This window comes from Paramormyrops kingsleyae, chromosome 7, assembly GCF_048594095.1.
Source record: "Paramormyrops kingsleyae isolate MSU_618 chromosome 7, PKINGS_0.4, whole genome shotgun sequence".
Taxonomy (NCBI): domain Eukaryota; kingdom Metazoa; phylum Chordata; class Actinopteri; order Osteoglossiformes; family Mormyridae; genus Paramormyrops; species Paramormyrops kingsleyae.
Window position 1 is genome coordinate 14,953,084 of NC_132803.1, and position 16,764 is coordinate 14,969,847.

At 44.8% G+C, this 16,764-nt stretch overlaps 2 protein-coding genes across 2 annotated transcripts; one reads left to right on the top strand and one right to left on the bottom strand.

Annotated features, from left to right (window-relative positions):
- The first annotated feature begins 1,766 nt into the window (after nt 1-1,766).
- Nucleotides 1,767-7,851, top strand: stard7 (StAR related lipid transfer domain containing 7). Its single transcript, XM_023823337.2, has 8 exons — nt 1,767-2,942; nt 3,523-3,686; nt 3,851-3,900; nt 4,116-4,226; nt 4,504-4,586; nt 4,675-4,774; nt 4,888-4,972; nt 5,195-7,851. Exons 1-8 carry the CDS (start codon nt 2,521-2,523, stop codon nt 5,353-5,355), a joined length of 1,176 nt encoding a protein of 391 aa, XP_023679105.1. The 5' UTR covers nt 1,767-2,520; the 3' UTR covers nt 5,356-7,851.
- Nucleotides 7,852-12,641: 4,790 nt separating this feature from the next.
- On the bottom strand, nt 12,642-16,559 carry drg1 (developmentally regulated GTP binding protein 1). The gene is made up of 9 exons (XM_023822989.2): nt 16,344-16,559; nt 15,671-15,794; nt 15,401-15,576; nt 14,857-14,926; nt 14,590-14,759; nt 14,369-14,499; nt 13,997-14,164; nt 13,700-13,822; nt 12,642-13,340 (listed from the first exon to the last, which is right to left on the bottom strand). The coding sequence occupies exons 1-9, from the start codon at nt 16,380-16,382 to the stop codon at nt 13,241-13,243; spliced, it is 1,101 nt and encodes a 366-aa protein (XP_023678757.1). The 5' UTR covers nt 16,383-16,559; the 3' UTR covers nt 12,642-13,240.
- Nucleotides 16,560-16,764: the final 205 nt, after the last annotated feature.

The following is a 16,764-nucleotide window of genomic DNA, read 5'->3' on the forward strand; positions in this document are numbered from 1 at the left end:
CAGTGGTTAACTTGTTTTTTAAATAAATTTATTATATGCCAAGTTAAAATCATTCTGAAAAGCATTAATATTTGGGGACTGTTTTGTAACTTTACATTTATGTATAAAAACATTACCATAATAATATCATTAACCAAAAACTCAATATTTTTGTGATCTAATACATAACATTGAAAGAAGGAGATTCCATATTCAAAGAACTCTCTCCCATCCAGTCATATACATCCAACTACAACTAATGGACGGTTATACAATCATAAATCAAATGGTCAGTCATCTGTATATGTTAATCACACAGCCGGCAGCTGTTTACCTCCAAATTAAAACAATCTTAGAAACTCCTTTGATGGGTATAATGTCATTAAGATTTTTAAATTGCAATTCTTTAACTTTTGGAGCAACCATGTATTTTCAATACCTTATTCTTATGGATTCAATTTCCAATTGTCCATATTCTCTTAAATCTTTATTTCATTTCGCTGGGCCAGGATATAAGGAATGAATACATTTTTTTCTTAAAAAATATAACTACGTTTTTTTTGTCCAAAAATCCCCATTGCCAATATTTAACTTATGCAATTTTGGTGTATGATAGTTATTTCAAAAGTAAGGCCAAAAATGCTGTAGGTATACTATACAGTACGTTAGAAAATTCAGCCAAAGAACAATTCAGATCACATTTCTGATTAAAATCCTGTCTCAGCCACGTGCCTTCTTCATCCATTAGATGAGTCACTGACCATATACCTCTTTCCTGCCAGCTCTTAACATTCTTGGACCTCTTCCAATTGTGGGCTACAACTGTGCTTATACAGCAGTCTTCAATATAACAATACCTACAGGTGAAAAGTGGAGTTTGACAAGTAGCATAGACAGTTCAAAATCGCAATTCAGTAGGTCAGTAATGCCCCACAGGTCAATAAGTACACTCTTTTTTTTTATTAACTTCAAGCAGACATACAAGTCCAATATAAAACATCAAATATAGAGTTTAACGCTAGAGGGGAAGAAAACAAAAAAGATCTATATAAAGATTCCTAATACTGAACAAGCCGTTAAAGTCCTAACTGCCTTTTGTTTAGAAGAGTACTTAATCGAACAGATGTATTGTTTGAACTCTTTCTCAAAGGCAATAAAGCATGGCTTACTACTCGCAAATTTACATTTATAAATATGAAATTTTGCCATCAAAATAATAAGGTTAATTATGTAAACATGAGACTTTTTAAATGTGTCATTTTCTGTGAGACCAAACAATACGTTTTTCCACAGTAAAATAAAGTTTTTAACAATACGTTCAGAAATAAAATTACAGAGGTTTTGCCAGAAATTCGTGACAACAGGGCAATTCCAAAACAAATGCACAACAGATTCCGGGTGCAATAAGTACACTCTTCGCAACTATAGCTGTCTCAAATGCGTCACTCTCCCGCCTAGTCAGGGTCCAACGCTTGAATTATACGTAGGCACAGCTTTTTTTCTGACCAGCACATAGCCTTGGTAAATATATTTTATTTACCTTATTCTCTAGAAAGCATACGCGTGAAGAATCTATGTTTATACATGTAGAACGATGATATGTGAAAAAGACGACGACTGCTTCTTTCACAGGCACGCTACTAGGTCATCTTTTCAAGGGGCCGTGCCAGTGCCGTCGTGTTTTTCTGACGTTCTTTTTCCTGACGTTTTCAAGATCTCGAGCATGCTAGGGATCGCGAGTGCGATGTGATTGGTTAACTTTGAGAACGACAGTAACGACAACAAATGAGAATTGTACTTCTGTTGACGAAAACCAATGGGAGTAGAGCTTTTGTCAACTTTGTTCTAGAACTGTCAGCGTAACTGGTTAATGAGCCTGTGTGCAAAGCATGGTGTGGTACAGGGTTACAAGCCAAGCCACAATTTAGGATAGGATAGGTAGCTTGCCAGCTGACAAAGGGTACTGAAGGGTATTGCCCGTTAGCTGCTGGTGACGGTGGTACAAATCTTCAATATTGTGTATCTCTTTCAAACACCTTGTTAGCATCGTTTGAATTGTTTGTATTATATAATCGTATTTACAGTGAACTTGTTGATGCTCTTTGTATTTTGGATAATCACGTCGAAAAGATTAGTTTGGAAACTTAACCAAACGAAAAAGTAGACGTTACGCAGTTTATTTTACTTGAAGAAACAAAGCGTTGCACAGAAACGCCGCTTTTTTTCCGAATTGCTTACAATCTTCGCGAAGTGCTCGTGGTTCAGTTTGATTGTCAGGTCAGACAACTGTCGTTTGACTGCAAAGCTGTCACCACTCTGAAGCGTATTCATATAAACCGACGTAGAAAGGGTTTATCGGCTGACTGGAAAGCAATCGCGAAGATTTTGGCCTTCCTGCTCGGCCGACATGTTATTACTCGGGGTGTTGGGATAGTTGGCTAACTGTACAACTGTGTATCTGTGCGTTGCAGATTGCAGTCACTGACTTCTGCACGACTTTTTGATACCGCTGTCAGGAGCGTGTTTGCTTCGTAAACAAAAATGTTTCCGTTTCTCCGACGCCGCCCGATTTTCGGGGTTACTGCGCGGATCCAGACCTTCAGTGGATTCTGCAGTGAGAAGCTAGGGAAAAGCAGAAATTGGGCCGGGGAGTGGCTCGGAAGTAGACTTTCGCGTCTTTATAAGGCCGGTGCTAAGGGGAGCGGGCACGATAACAGGCGGAAAACCATGTTTTCCTTACTCGCCAACCAGTGCAGTTTTGTCACTGGCCAGAGGCTCCGGCGAGCTTGTCAGATCGGCGAGCTGTACTCGAACCTATATGCCGAGAACACTCGCTGGAGCCTCGTGGGCTCTTTCTGGTACCGCTTCCAGAACAAGCACTGCAAGGTGGGCAAGTTGGTGGCGGCGCTGGCCGGAATCTTCATGTGGGAAGATGAGAAGATTCGAGACGAAGAAATCCGAAGGTAGGCAGCGAAATTGCAAATAAATCGCTATTAGAGCAGGCTATTAAAGATGTCATTGTGTGGTTAGTAAAGCTACTATCTCTGGTAAATATTGGCTTAATAGTATCGTGCTTTATCAGCGTGCCCAATGACATTGTGCGGCTGATTTTAAAAGGTTGTTCCGTGCAGGTGCCCAGTCAGGACCGAGTCAGCAGCCGCATCACCTTTTCATATAATATACATTGCACTTAATTCATCTGCAGAGCACTATGCAATACTTAATTTGACTTAACGTAAAATTAATTTAAAGCCCGCCGAAGTAGCACATGGTCATAAAACTGGACACTGTTCGTTAAATGCAAATAACAAGCATAATCAAATAGTATCGCGATATTGAATAACACCGAGGCGTGTTGCTTGGCCCGACCTGCGACTTCTACACTTCTAGCAGTACACGGAAATTGTTTACAATACTACATTTTCCAAATCCACATACACGCACCTTAATATGTGTGTAAGAGTTTTATTTTTTTGTGTGAGCCTGTAATACATATAATTGCAAATTAGAATGAAGTAAACTTTGTCTACTCTGTGTTTGTAGGTCAGCTGAAGAGCTCCAAATGATGGAGCAGATAAAGAACCAGACCCCCTGTCCAGCAAAGACTCCAGGACAGCAAGACTCTGGCTGGGAAATTGTCATGGAGAAGAAGAACTTCTGGGTGTGGCGCAAGCCCATCTTGAACAGCCATCTTTATGAATACAGAGGTCTGTTACTGGTGGCTTTGTTTGCCTTAACCTGAGACGAGCCTTTGACTTCAATGTATATTAGTTTGCCTGTCTGTGGTCAGCTGACCCCCTTATCCTGATTGGATGGGCTGCCTGCCTTCCTGTTATTTTCACACCCTGTTCTGTCTCTGTCTTCTCTGTAGTGTTGGGGACCTACAATGACATCACCCCCAGGCAGTTCTTCAATGTCCAGGTAGAGTCTCCATGTGTGCAGTATTAGCATGAGCCGTCTTGCCACTGATACTGTAAATTGTGGAAAAACTGGCATTAAGGGATGTTGCCATAGACAAAATCTATTTTTCAAGAAATTATTCATCTTAATAAGGGGATGGACTTTCTTAAGCAGGTTTAATCTGTTTTTGAGTTTGACTGTTTTTCTGTTTTGGGATTTCTGCCCTTCTGTCGCAGCTGGACACAGAGTACAGGAAAAAGTGGGATTCCCTGGTGATTAAACTAGATGTGGTGGACAGGGATGCCAGTACCGGCACGGAAGTTGTGCACTGGGCCACACATTTCCCAGTAAGGTCCATTTACTGTGATGAATACAGTGCTAATTGGTGATTGTCTTATTTGTTGTCATATTATGCTATTTTTGACTCTCATTGATTGGTAACTATTGATTTATGCTAGGATATTCTGAGACTTTACCATTAAAAATTTTAAATAATAAAATTAGCCTGCCTTCACTTGTTTCCAGTTTAGAATGTGGCAGTGTTTTGTTGAATCGGTAGCCTGTAAAGTTATAGACCTTGTTATACATAGTTATTTTTTATTTTTTTTTCTGTATCACCCACAGTATCCCATGTACTCCAGAGACTATGTTTACGTACGTCGCTACGACGTGGATGTGGAGAAGAACCTCATGGTGCTGTTTTCCAGGTGCATTTTGTCATCTGGCCTCCTTACCAGTAGGTGGCACTGTCACAACAGACTCCCCCAACTCAATCCCGTCTTGCTCTCTCTGCAGGGCTGTGGAACACCCCTTAGTTCCAGAAACAAAGGACTTCGTCCGGGTGCACTCCTATCAGTCTCAGATGGTTATTCGTCCACACCGGTCTTTTGATGAGGTCAGTGGTTGGCTTGGGGGTGGGCTGGTTTGTGGCAACTGACAGACACTTAGCTGCTCATCGGACCTTTAGACCAGTTATTTGATAGGCTCTCTTTCTGCTCCTGAGCACAGAATGGCTTCGACTACCTGCTGACCTACAGAGATGACCCCCAGACTGCCATCCCACGCTACTGTGTCAGCTGGATGGTGTCCAGCGGTGAGGAGCTCCCTGCGCCGCCACGAGTCTGACACTGACCATGGGCGTGTTGCCGTGATTTGCCCGTGTAGCCAGGGCCCTGGTGATTGTAGCGTAAAAGTGCATCGCACTGTGTTTGGCTAGCAGAGTGTCAATTCCACTTTGAGTGATGCAGTCTTCCGTTGTTGCCCTCTTTCTCCTGGCATCATGCCCTCCCTGACCTCTGCTCTCCCTGCCCTTCAGGAATGCCCGACTTCCTGGAGAAGCTGCATGCTGCTGCTCTGCGGGCCCGCAACCAGGAGGTGGGCATGCAGGACTACATGAGCATGGTCAAACCCATGCAGGAATTCCATAGTGCAGACACTGGGCGTGCAGGGGGTCCCGGCCGCATGGAGTACGCTTGAGAGTGGGTCTGGCCAGCGTGAGGGGGCGGAGCCCTCCCTCGGACACGCCCCCATACTCTGCACTACCAAATAGCAGGACTGTGTTTCTGTAATGTGGTGGAGGGACCTGGCAGAGCGCCACATTCAGAGCACCTTGGGGCCCACGCCAAGACAGTTTCACTCCTGAGAGCATTTGATGGCACACCAGACATTTGAACATTGTGAACCAGTGAACTGAGTGGGCTGCTCCTGTTATGCTGGCCATTTAGTTCCCCGCTCAGAAAAATAACGTTAACTGGAATGGGTAAGGATATGCTCACTCACCGGACATTCGTGGTACCCTGAAGGCGTTGTCTAGGCACTGTACTGTTACCTCCGTAACTAAATGCCAAATATCTGGGAGAGAGAGTAGTGGTGCTATCTGAACGCGGCGCCAGGAACCTTCTGACGAGACTTTGCGCTCATGTGGCACTTGCCCCCAGTCAGACAAGCGGATTTAGGGATCCTGTTTGTGAAAACAGTGATGTTTTGCTAGTTGCAAAACGGAGGATTTTTCACCTGCTTTGCCGTTCTCTTAGGTCTTTAGGGATGTCGGATGACTTGGTCACCTTTAACAGCCTTTCAGTGAATAACCTCTAGTGTCTTATTTCAGCCGTGACATCCTCAGCGCCAAGCAATTTTCAAAAGCTCATTTATTGTGTGCTGGTGCCAGCTTAGTTTGTGTTTCAGTGAAGCCTCTGCATCAATAGTGCTCACTTTGTCGTCTGTCGGTTTTGGAAATCAATCCCAAGCTGTAGGAAACTCGACGGACCTCTTTCCACATTTCGTTTCATTTGGCTCCCACTGTAAGTAGGAGTGTCAGTCTGTTAATGTGGACATCAGATTGACAGAGAGTTGGTTTCAAACCCCTTAGAGTTTATATAACTCTGTACAGAGTGAAAGAAACATTCTGGTAATGTGAGAATATGGTTCCTTATACTTTTTTTTTTTCCCCCCAAATTGTTACATTTGTATGTTTCCCATATGCTGTAATGGAATTTGTTGTCACGACAAAGTATCCTCGATAACCGTGTAAACCTGTCTCGGCGATCCCTCATTGGGTGCCCTATGTCACGTGACACAGCTGTCAGTGCTTAAGGTGTTTCTCACTTCCTGACCCAGCTGTAGTGTTGTGTCAGATGGGTTTGGGCGTGAGTGCATGTTTTAATCACTGCAGCGGCCTTCTCCTGCCTTTTGAGTTGATGTCACGGTATTGGGGTCACCTAGCAAGGTCGGGTTTCCCGCCCCTAGCAACCTTGGTAAGAGATGTGAAGGCACTTGAGAAAATATTTGTGGCAGTATTCTGTGTTTTTTTTTTTTTTTTTTTTTTTACACACTCTGATTTTTCTCTCTGCGATTCCAAATTGTGATTCCAAATTTTAAATGCATGCTGGACTGTTCTGGCATGTCATGTAGGTCCTTATGATATTTCATATCCAATAAATTGTGTGAACAGTTTTATTGAAGGCTAACTAGACTGCAGTGACTGCAGTGAATGCCCCAGCATTGTCTTATATATTTAGTTTTGCACGCCCTGCAGTGGAGGGCAAGGGTACAATGAGGGAGGTTATCCTGGAGAAAGATGGATGCATATATGACACTGGGAAAAAGGTCACTTCCGTTTAAGTGGATGGGCTATGGATGGGCTATCCCCAGACAGTGGAGGGCTTTGTTACTGCTGTCTCATTAGCTTTCCACATTCTGTTTGAATTGTGGGCCATTCAGATAATGTGAGGGGCTGCTGGTTTAGGTTAATATTCCATTATATGCAAGTTTATATTCCATATAAACTTGCATCTATGATGATTTAACCCACAATGTAATTTTAGAGTATTTAGAGCCCAAATAGTTCTGTGTGTCTATGTGTATCTGTGTGTGCATGTGCGCGTGCAGCACTTACCATGCCAATATTATGATGATCCAGCTTAGTTTACTAACTTTACTTGATTTAGTTCCTGACTTTACATGTCCTTCATGTATGTCTCCCACAGAGCAGCTAATAACATCCCCTGTTACCATGGACCACCATAACCAGAGTCCCCTGCTCAGCTACTGAATGCAGTTCACCATGGAGCAATGAGCAGTTATATGATTCAGGATATGGTTGCCCATGATGCCAGGGATGCGGCGTGAATGTAGGGCTATGGCTGTCCCGGGCCAGAGCCCGCTTTAATGACAGGCCCGCTGTGCTTCCCCAGTTGTCCTTAACTTGGCAGCCTTTGGAGATGAACCACATGTGCACGGAACCCTTTTAATGTTTCACATACTGTGTGCTGAGAGTGCGAGCGAATGACAGCCGACATGGAGTCTGGAATTCTGTGCGGGCAATCTGATCAGTCTCCTTCAGCCCCAAAAGCCCACTTCCATGCTCACGATGGATGGACAGCTGTCTGAAGGCTCGCAACCAAGTGTGCTGCCTTTTACATGCCTGCTGTGATTTGTCTTTGATTTTTCCAATAAATAATAATAATAATAATATTTTTTTTTATTGACTTGTTTGCTTTCTGAGGTCCAGCTATCATACATATTCCTCTCCCCCACCTGCCACCTCATCTCAAATACACATTGAACAAAATGTCTGTCAGCCGGTCATTTGTCGTGACCTCGGACACTAATGAAGGTTAATGATGACACAGAGCGGTCTTCTCTATTTCTAGACTAGTTTTAAAATTAGAATTTTTTTTTTCTTGAATTAAGATGACTTTGCACTGAGGATTTTTCACCTCTAAAATTGCGTTAATGACGCTTTCATAAAGTGGATGCAGCTGCAATGATGTCAGTCAGGCTAACCACAGGCTGCCCATTGGGTTCAAATATGCAGTGATCGTGTAGAATTCTATCCACAATTTTCCATCAGCATCCCCTACGAGACTTTGTGTGTAGACTTGTATGCTACTTACCACTGGTGTGAATTTGACGCTATCTGCCAAATCAATGAAAAGCCTTGTCTTGTGTTCCTCTTATACCACTGTAATGTAAGCAGAGTGCCATTTTTGGTTTCTTTACTGGTGCTATTTCTGCTAGCTTTAAGGAAAACTCAAACCTCGTCCACTATTGTGTTTCTCTCTGACTCAGATTTTTTAGTTTAATAGACAGTGCAACTGAGCTTAAAATGAAAGCGGCTAGTTGACAGGTTATGAGATTATTCATTGTATGGTTCATGGTGCTTTTTATCTAACGCTTTTGTACACCAAGAGAAAAATGATGAATAGACTGATTAACAGTTAAAATCAACATGATATCAAAATTTTCCCAGGATACTTCTGCGTGCTGCTATTTCTTGCAATACCCAGAGTCATCTGTAAATTTAGTAAATCCCTGAAAATTCAGCTGGAGGTACATACACAATAGTAGTATTAATTAGTAGTAATAGTAGCACCTTTTGTTTAATACTGATTCCATTGTGAATTTAGTCAATAATCACGCAAAAGCAATAAACATAGATGTAATAGTTGAGCCTCTTCAAATTTATTCAGAATTCAGAATAAGCTGACATTGCAAGGTAGTAATAGTCTGACAGAGTTGATCACAATGAATTAACAAAATGTCTTTGTCTCGGGTGTATAGGTATCGGACAGGGTTGTCGCCGCCAAGGCAGACTTCTTATTGCAGGCTTCGTTCTTTGGATCGGGTCAGGGCTGTAAGCTGGAGGATGGGGCTCACGGGACCCCAGAGTGCTTGGCACAACCATGGACCGAGGGGGAACCACATGGTTAGATCAAGCACAATGGGGTCCCGGGCAACCGGGGTGAGAGCCTGGGAAGCCGGCAGAATCTCTGTAGCAAGCAGGCAAATGGGCTTGATCACAGATCCCCACACCCCACCCCACCCTGAGGTCCCCATACACCCAGCGAGGAAGTCTATCTCACTAAGACTACTCAACATGCCAATGCCAAACAATTATACGGCACATTCACATAGACCATCAACCATAGAGCAAATGGACAACAGTGTACATGAGCACAAATCTCTGGGAATTAATTCAGAGTCCCTAAGCATACCTGTCTGGTGATCACGTCTCCCCCAATCTAATCTTGGCTAAGAGTGCGACTCCATTATTCTGGCTACCAAACCTTTAAATCCCCCCCCCCCCCTTTTCAGTTCTTCCCCATTTTGGTTCAAGGTAGTCTAATTGCAGGTCTTCGTCGAACTTACCGCTCAGTGTTGAAGAATTCGACCCAAAGCTCAACGCCAAAATGGTGGCAGCAGCAGAGGGGCGAAGGGCGGCTTCGGCGTTTTGTGCGCGATGAGGGAGCGGATGAGTCGCTGTCCTTCTGAGCCGATCGAATTGGGTGGGGAGGGAGGCGGCGCATAACGTATGATGCAGAGGTGAGCAACTCGGAGACAAAAGGATTTGGCCCAAGTCATGTCCACTGCGGAAAAATGTGGACCCCGCCTTCTTATGCGTAGGAGCCCTGCCTCGCTCCGCCCCCTCCGCATCGCATCGCTGTCATTGCTAAGCTACATCATATCTGAAAAGCAGATTTCTTTAAAATAAACTGCCAACAGCTCGAGTTACAGAACAACAGCTAAAACTTGAATCTATAGAAATCTGGTTGACTGATTTTTTCCCTCTTCCAGGAGTTGCGTTCATTTAGTCGCTGTTATTCGCATAGGAAGAGGTTGACACATTGACATCAGTCTGTTCTTGAGCCAATAAAGGTACTGAAGACTGGATAGGCTGATGTTGTCTTTCGTTATCGTTCTATTGAGTCCACCACACCCAGACTCACATAGTGGACCTTGGCTGAATGGCCAATGGGCTCCTAACGAAATTGGGTCTGACAAAATGGACATGACTGATGGACAGTAAATCAACGACAAGCCCCCGCTCTCCCCCACCAACTCCTAAGAGGATTTAGAGAATTGAATAACAAAATTATTGCCCCCCTTTCCCAATCCCCCGTGGGCTATTTTAGACAGGGCCTTGGGGGTTTGGTTGGCAATGGACAGTGACATGACCTCCTCAGTATGAAGACAAAGACGACGGCAGCTAGCGGGCGAACAGAGAGAACATGCAGGCAGACAACCACATCATAGGGCTTAGCCAAAAAGGACACATGGATGGGGAGATGGAACGGTAGATGAGTGTGAATTCACAGAATATCATTGCTCATCAGGTCTCATCAGGTTCATGCAATATCCTCCATTTCTCCCTACCTGTCCACTGGCTGGTCCATTGGAATGTCTGACTTTCTCACTTGCTTCTCTGCAGCTGTCAGTATCTATAGTGTTTTAACCCAGCATTGACCCCATTTCCTCCTGCTACATTTATTCCTCTCCATCCCTCACCCGTATCTCCCCATTCATTTGAACCTGATCACTCTCCGTGGTTTAGACCTTCTTTGACAGTGGGGACATGACTTTGAAAATGTCTACATTCCCAGCACATTTTCCAAAGTCACATCTATTGAATTCCCTCATCTTCTCTACGAAAGACACTATGATTAAACCAAGAAAAAGATCTTGAGTCAGTCAGGACATCAAACCCTGAAGATTTGTAGCCTTATCTGCAAGTAATTTCCCATCAATGTGCATCAGGAAATCAAGCCACTTTAAGTGTTTCTTACCTCAATCACCAACCTATGTAGGCTTTCCAGATGTGGTCTCCAAGGTGGAAGGCGGCTTGTTCCCATTGGTGGGGTGGACCCGCACCATAGGGAACCCCAAACTGGGAGGCAGCCCGAGAGCTGCTGTGAACTCATGAGTTTGGATGTCGAGACTGAACTGAAAAGACTGTTCTAAGAGCATACCATCCACATCCCCCTCCCCCAAAGGTGGAGAGTTGCATTTTCTTTGGGAGGCATTTGGGGTAGGGTGGGGGGTTGCGTTTGCTTCTGCACTTCATAAATATTAATACAATGTGTCCTCTCCCCAAAGGGGCAGGACTTTAATTTCATTAGGGGGGGAAGCTCTTTACTCACTTAATGGCTTTTATTACTGCCTGGACCCAAACCGTTTCATTAGCTAAAGTGCTACTATAATTCACAAGAGTAGAGGCAAAGTGGGTGGGGTGGGGTGAGGCAGTCTGCAGTGCTCTTCCCATTGGCCAACTGAGGCTGGTCCAGATACGACAGGGCCGCTCCATCAGAAGCTGTGAACACAGATTGCTGCACCCGTCTCCCTTTGTCCTGTCTAGAAGCCAAACGACTTTGGGACCTGTGTCCATCTCGCCATGCTTCCCTGTTAGGACAGGGCTGTTGTTCATTGCACTGAAAACTGCAGGAATGTTTCTCACTAAAGCCCCCACTCATGAACCAGGAGCGCTGAACTTGATAAAAGTTCTGGGCTTCTGAAGGCTATTGGCCTTTCCATTGATCCCTGCCCCCCTGTTTTTGGTACAATGTCTCCAAATCAGTTTTTAGTAACGTGCAAGACATCAGACTCAGTTTCAGCTCCTTCTCAGGCCCAGTTATCTGACATTTATAACACCAAATAAACCGTGATGCTACTTGCTCCGCCCCAATGCGGTGGTTCCAGCTCCGGTCCGGAGGGTGGTGGGATTTTGCTGGTTTTCACTGCAGCTGAACCATTAATTACTCAAGCTTGATTGGCCTGACTGCACAGAATGCATTACGTTTTTCAGTCGCATGAAATAAGATTATTGCTAACTGAAAGAGGAAAAAAAAAAAAAATGTGAAAAATATCAAAGGCGTTTCTCTATTTTTCATCTTTGCCCATTGCTGTAAATGAAGAGGACTTAATACTTTTTAGTTTCTGACCAGAGTAGCTTATTCAATAATTCATAAACTAGGTAAAACGGGAAACAGAATCAGTTTTTCTGTTCTACTTGAATTTCACAAATGAAAAGTAAACAAATTTCACGACCGCTCTTTAAAATCTTACATTAATGAAACAAGACAGGGATCTGCAGTCTGTCAAGCCTGATCTGAAACATGTGCTGCAATCAATTTATTTAAAAAAAATAAATAAATAAAAAATCTCAATCAAGGCTAAGTAATGAGGATTCAGGCTGGAGCAGGAAAAGGCAGGAATGTGAGAGCCCAGAGCTTCATGCTCTCCCAGCCAAGTTCATCAAGTTTTCTTAGTTACTTAATGGCATCTCACAAGGAATCACCCACAGCCAGCAAAACGCACACTGCAGTACTTATTAACATGCTGACAACCATTTAGACACCCCCCAAAAAAAACCACCCAAATGACATATCACAGCTGTAAAATTCCTTCACGCACTTTGATCAGGCTCCTCCTCGGATACCACCAAAATAGTAACAGGACTGTGCATGCATATAAGGAAATGCAATAACTCAGTTTGAGAATTTATTTTCCCCATATATCAGGGAACATCAAGCATATGTATTCACATTCTGGCAAAGAGCCAGTTAAACATGGACGACTGAGTTTGTCGGTGAGGTCCATCATTTTTTAAATCCGCCTCGTAAAATATCCTTTACAAACATTTTAGACATTGCTACCTGCTGGAAGGTATGTCTGTATTAGCCGTGATCGTAGATGATTACAGCAGCCAAAAATATATATATATATTAAAAAAAAAAAAACTACCCACTTAAACATGTTACCTCGAGCAGGATCGTCTCAGTGGAAATTAAGTGATGCACTTCGGAATAATGTTCAGTTATATTGCCTCTTTACCATCCCCAAGATGTTTTTACCCGTATGGATTAGTGAGCCATACTTGCCAAAATGCATGTTTTAAACACAACTCTGCAGGCATATATATTGACAAATAAAACGGTGCATAAGCACAACAAGATGACAACACTGATGACGCCGTTTGTACTTTGAGGCCCCTCCGGGTCCATCCAGCCCCTCACCATATCTAAAGCTGTGGTGTGAGGGTGAGGGGACAGGAAGGGATGTGGGGGGGGGGATCTAAACGGTCCCTCTACTTCTTGACCAGCTGAATGACATCCTCATCCTCCAGGATGTGATCCTTCCCCACCTTCTGAGGGTTGTGCTTGACCGACGTACCCCACACGAGGGCGCTGTGGAGGCAGAAAACTCTAATTTTACTCACTGGCCATGTCTGTATGAAACGGAGGGTTAGGCTGATTAGATGGAAAGATACCATTATATACCCCAAAGGGATCAGATATAGCACTTGGCAGGCAGGCATGCAGCAGGTAGCATGGCAGCTAAGGAACTCACCTTAACTGCTCACCCATCCTTAAACAGTCAAGTACTTATATTGAATTGATCCAAGTCTATTTACTGAGATCTATAAATACCACATCAAGCTGCATAAATTTGGGCTGAAAATAATTATAAATAGCAATTATGGTCTTGAACGCCGCAGTCACTCTATGCAGACTGTAAGCCATGCGGGCACGATGGAGATGCTCACTATTTGAACTCTTTGATGAGGTTCTTGTGGATCTTCATGCAGAAGTCCTCCACGGCTGTCCGTCCATCAGGAAGCACGACGGGGGCCGTGTAGTCTGGGAGCTGCCCTTTCGGCTTGGTGTAGCTGCAAGGAGATGCAGCACGTTCACGCCCAGCTGTCTTGTTTTGAAAAAGCGCATGCAGTTTCACGCCGCCTCGGCCCCAGAGATATACGGTTGGCTTTTTTGGGCACATAGAACTGCCTGAAGTGGTCATAACGTCATCTGTCGCTCAGTGACACCCAGAGCGGGCAGCTTACATGCGCACGAGGTGCAAGTAGTCCCAAATCCTCTCCAGCAGGTCGTCAAAATTCCAGCGGTGGTGCGCCGAGATGGGCACGCAGTGGGGCACCTTGTAGATGATGTCCAGCTCCTCTATGGAGATCTGGTCGATCTTGTTCAGCACATAAATGCAGGGGATGTAAACCCTGGGAGGAACATAGGTGGGAGGGAATAGCAGAAAGGAAGACAGGAGGAGGAGGGTGCAAGGAAAAAAGGAGGGGAGGAGAAAGAAAAGGAAGGAAGGAAGAGTGTCAATGAGAATGTGATACTAGGCTGGAAAGGTCACATACATTACCTGAGGGATGTGCAAGCTTATTTGGGAGGGTAGGATCTGAAGGTCTGCTGTTTACCGGTTTCCCTCCACCACGTCGATGAGGTCATCGGCCGTGCAGTCACTGCGGAGGGTGACGTCTGCGTTGTGGATTTTGTACTCAGCCAGGATGCTCTTCACTGTCTCCAAGTCCAGTTCACTCTGGGAGCACTGAGTCACAGAGAAAGGCGGCGCCTTCAAACTCCAGCAGCGCTATCCCACCAGCAGCCAGCAGGGGGCGAGGCTCCCCGCTCTGCTCACCGTGGCAGTGAAGTTGATTCCGCCCTTGTCCTTCTTCTTGAAGCCGATGTTGGGCGGCTTCTTATTGAGCCGGATCCCAAAGCCTTCCAGCTCGTGCTCAATCAGCTTCTTGTGTCCCAGGGGCTTCAGCACGTCCAGCACGATCAGGATCAGGTTGCAGGTTCGAGCCACTGCGCAGAAGAGGGTGGATGAACCCTAAAAATCCAATCTGGGCAACAGACTAATAAAATTACTCCATAAATAGTGGCCACGGTATGTAGCTCCTACCTGCTATGACCTGCCTCCCCCTGCCCTTTCCATCCTTGGCCCCCTCGATGATCCCTGGAAGATCCAGTAGCTGGTGGACAGAAAAACTGAACATAAATAAACTCACCACATTGGCTCAGGAACACTGAGAAAACAGTTGACAGAGGTGGAGATTTCAGGTCCAGAGAGTATAAATCCAGACCAAAATCTTGTTTCAACCAACCAGTTGAGTATAATGAGTCACAGTCACAGAGTACTGAAGTGGTCCATTGAAACAAAATTTTGGTCTGGATTTATGCTATCTGGACCTGAAATCTCCACGTCTGCCAGCAGAATGCTAACCTCGCTATCAAAAATTTGGCCCACTTCTTAAAAACCATAGAAATTGTAGATAATTCCATCTGTGTCACTAGGAAACATTCAACATATCAGTATTTAACAAACCTGATAAAGGTTAAAGTGTTCAAGCAAATCAACCAGGTCCCATACATTCACAAGGTGTCAGGATGATGGAGGAGGCTATTCAGTCAGATGGAGAAAGAGGCCAGGAAGATCCTGACCGTACCTGAATCTTAGCACCCTTGTAGCGGATGACCCCTGGCACGGTGGTGAGGGTGGTGAACTCGTAGGCTGCCACCTCAGAGTACACCCCTGCCAGGTTGCTGAGCAGAGTGGACTTCCCTACAGACGGGAACCCGACGAACCCGATGCGGGCGTCACCAGTCTTCGCCACGTCAAAACCTGGGGGAATGGCATGGCAACGTGGACATGAGCGGCTCAATGCCACAAAACAGAGCGCCAGATCTCCTTGCTGTGTCTCCACGGCGATGCCCACCTTCCCCGGCACCGCCACCACTGCCACCCTTAGGTGTGATGAGCTCCCGCCGCAGCTTGGCCAAGCGAGCCTTCAGCAGCCCCAAGTGGTGAGCTGTGGCCTTGTTCTTCTGGGTCCGAGCCATCTGCAATACAGTTGAATGGGGCGTTAGTGAGGCAGGGGTCGAGACCGGGGCTCAAAATGCGCGCCCTCACTTGACAAAAGATCAGTCGTCGACAGTAAAAATAGGAGCTAAACAAAGTTCGGGTATTCACCTAAGTACCTAGTAATATACGCTAATGCTGGGAGTATGTGATATGCGATGCTAAAGTTTTCATTATACATGTCACGCTGTTTTATTATACATGTGCACACTTGTGTTAGCAGACACAAAGTTATAAGCCTCCATGATCATAATCTAATTCATGATCTAATGCCTGAAACAGTTTTCAAGTAGCTAATATCATACAACATCCACGAGCGCGCTAACCAGCAACGACTGGTAAATTCATCATATACGTCAACATGTTTCGAATAAGTGAAATCTGACGATTTAGTCCAAAAACCTTTCAAATTAACTGGACGTGACAGAACTAACGAGGTGCACTTTCTACACGATGACGGACAGACTGTCTGACACACAGTTAAATGATCCTGGTTCTGCCTATAGGGTTGATTCATTGATTTTCAGTACCTCGGACTCGATTTCCGCAATTTTGGCAAGCAAACTCATTTCGATCGCGTACGATTCGCACAAAAAAAAAAATCCAGGTATTGAAAACTGCGCCTCCAATTCCAGACGTGTCGCTTTTAAGTTACTGTTAGTTTTTTACAGACTGTTCACATCACGCTCCCAGGCGCAGCTCATGCTTTTCAGGCAGCCATCGGGTACGGCGAAATCACGCGAGAAGTCGGCAAATGGACGGCAGTGCTTTAATAAGTGCACCCCCTTCGTTTCGGCGGTAGAATTGCAGACGCGCGTTCTCACGTTGAGGTGTGACAGACTCATACACCACGTTCTCAAAACCATAGGGGACTTTTGCCTAACCAGTAGAGGTGGAAAGTTTAGGTCCAAAAAGTACAAATCCAGACCAAAGTTTGTTTCAACAAACCAG

What these genes read in the sequence shown, in the direction of transcription:
- stard7 (XM_023823337.2), top strand. Translation starts at nt 2,521, where the DNA reads ATGTTTCCGTTTCTCCGACGCCGCCCGATTTTCGGGGTTACTGCGCGG. An exon ending in GGCAGTTCTTCAATGTCCAG is followed by an intron (nt 3,901 to 4,115) that starts GTAGAGTCTCCA and finishes CTTCTGTCGCAG; the next exon opens with CTGGACACAGAGTACAGGAA. An exon ending in CTCATGGTGCTGTTTTCCAG is followed by an intron (nt 4,587 to 4,674) that starts GTGCATTTTGTC and finishes CTCTCTCTGCAG; the next exon opens with GGCTGTGGAACACCCCTTAG.
- drg1 (XM_023822989.2), bottom strand. Translation starts at nt 16,382, where the DNA reads ATGAGTTTGCTTGCCAAAATTGCGGAAATCGAGTCCGAG. An exon ending in TTGCGGAAATCGAGTCCGAG is followed by an intron (nt 15,795 to 16,343) that starts GTACTGAAAATC and finishes ACTGTATTGCAG; the next exon opens with ATGGCTCGGACCCAGAAGAA. An exon ending in GGGGAGGCAGGTCATAGCAG is followed by an intron (nt 14,760 to 14,856) that starts GTAGGAGCTACA and finishes TCTTCTGCGCAG; the next exon opens with TGGCTCGAACCTGCAACCTG.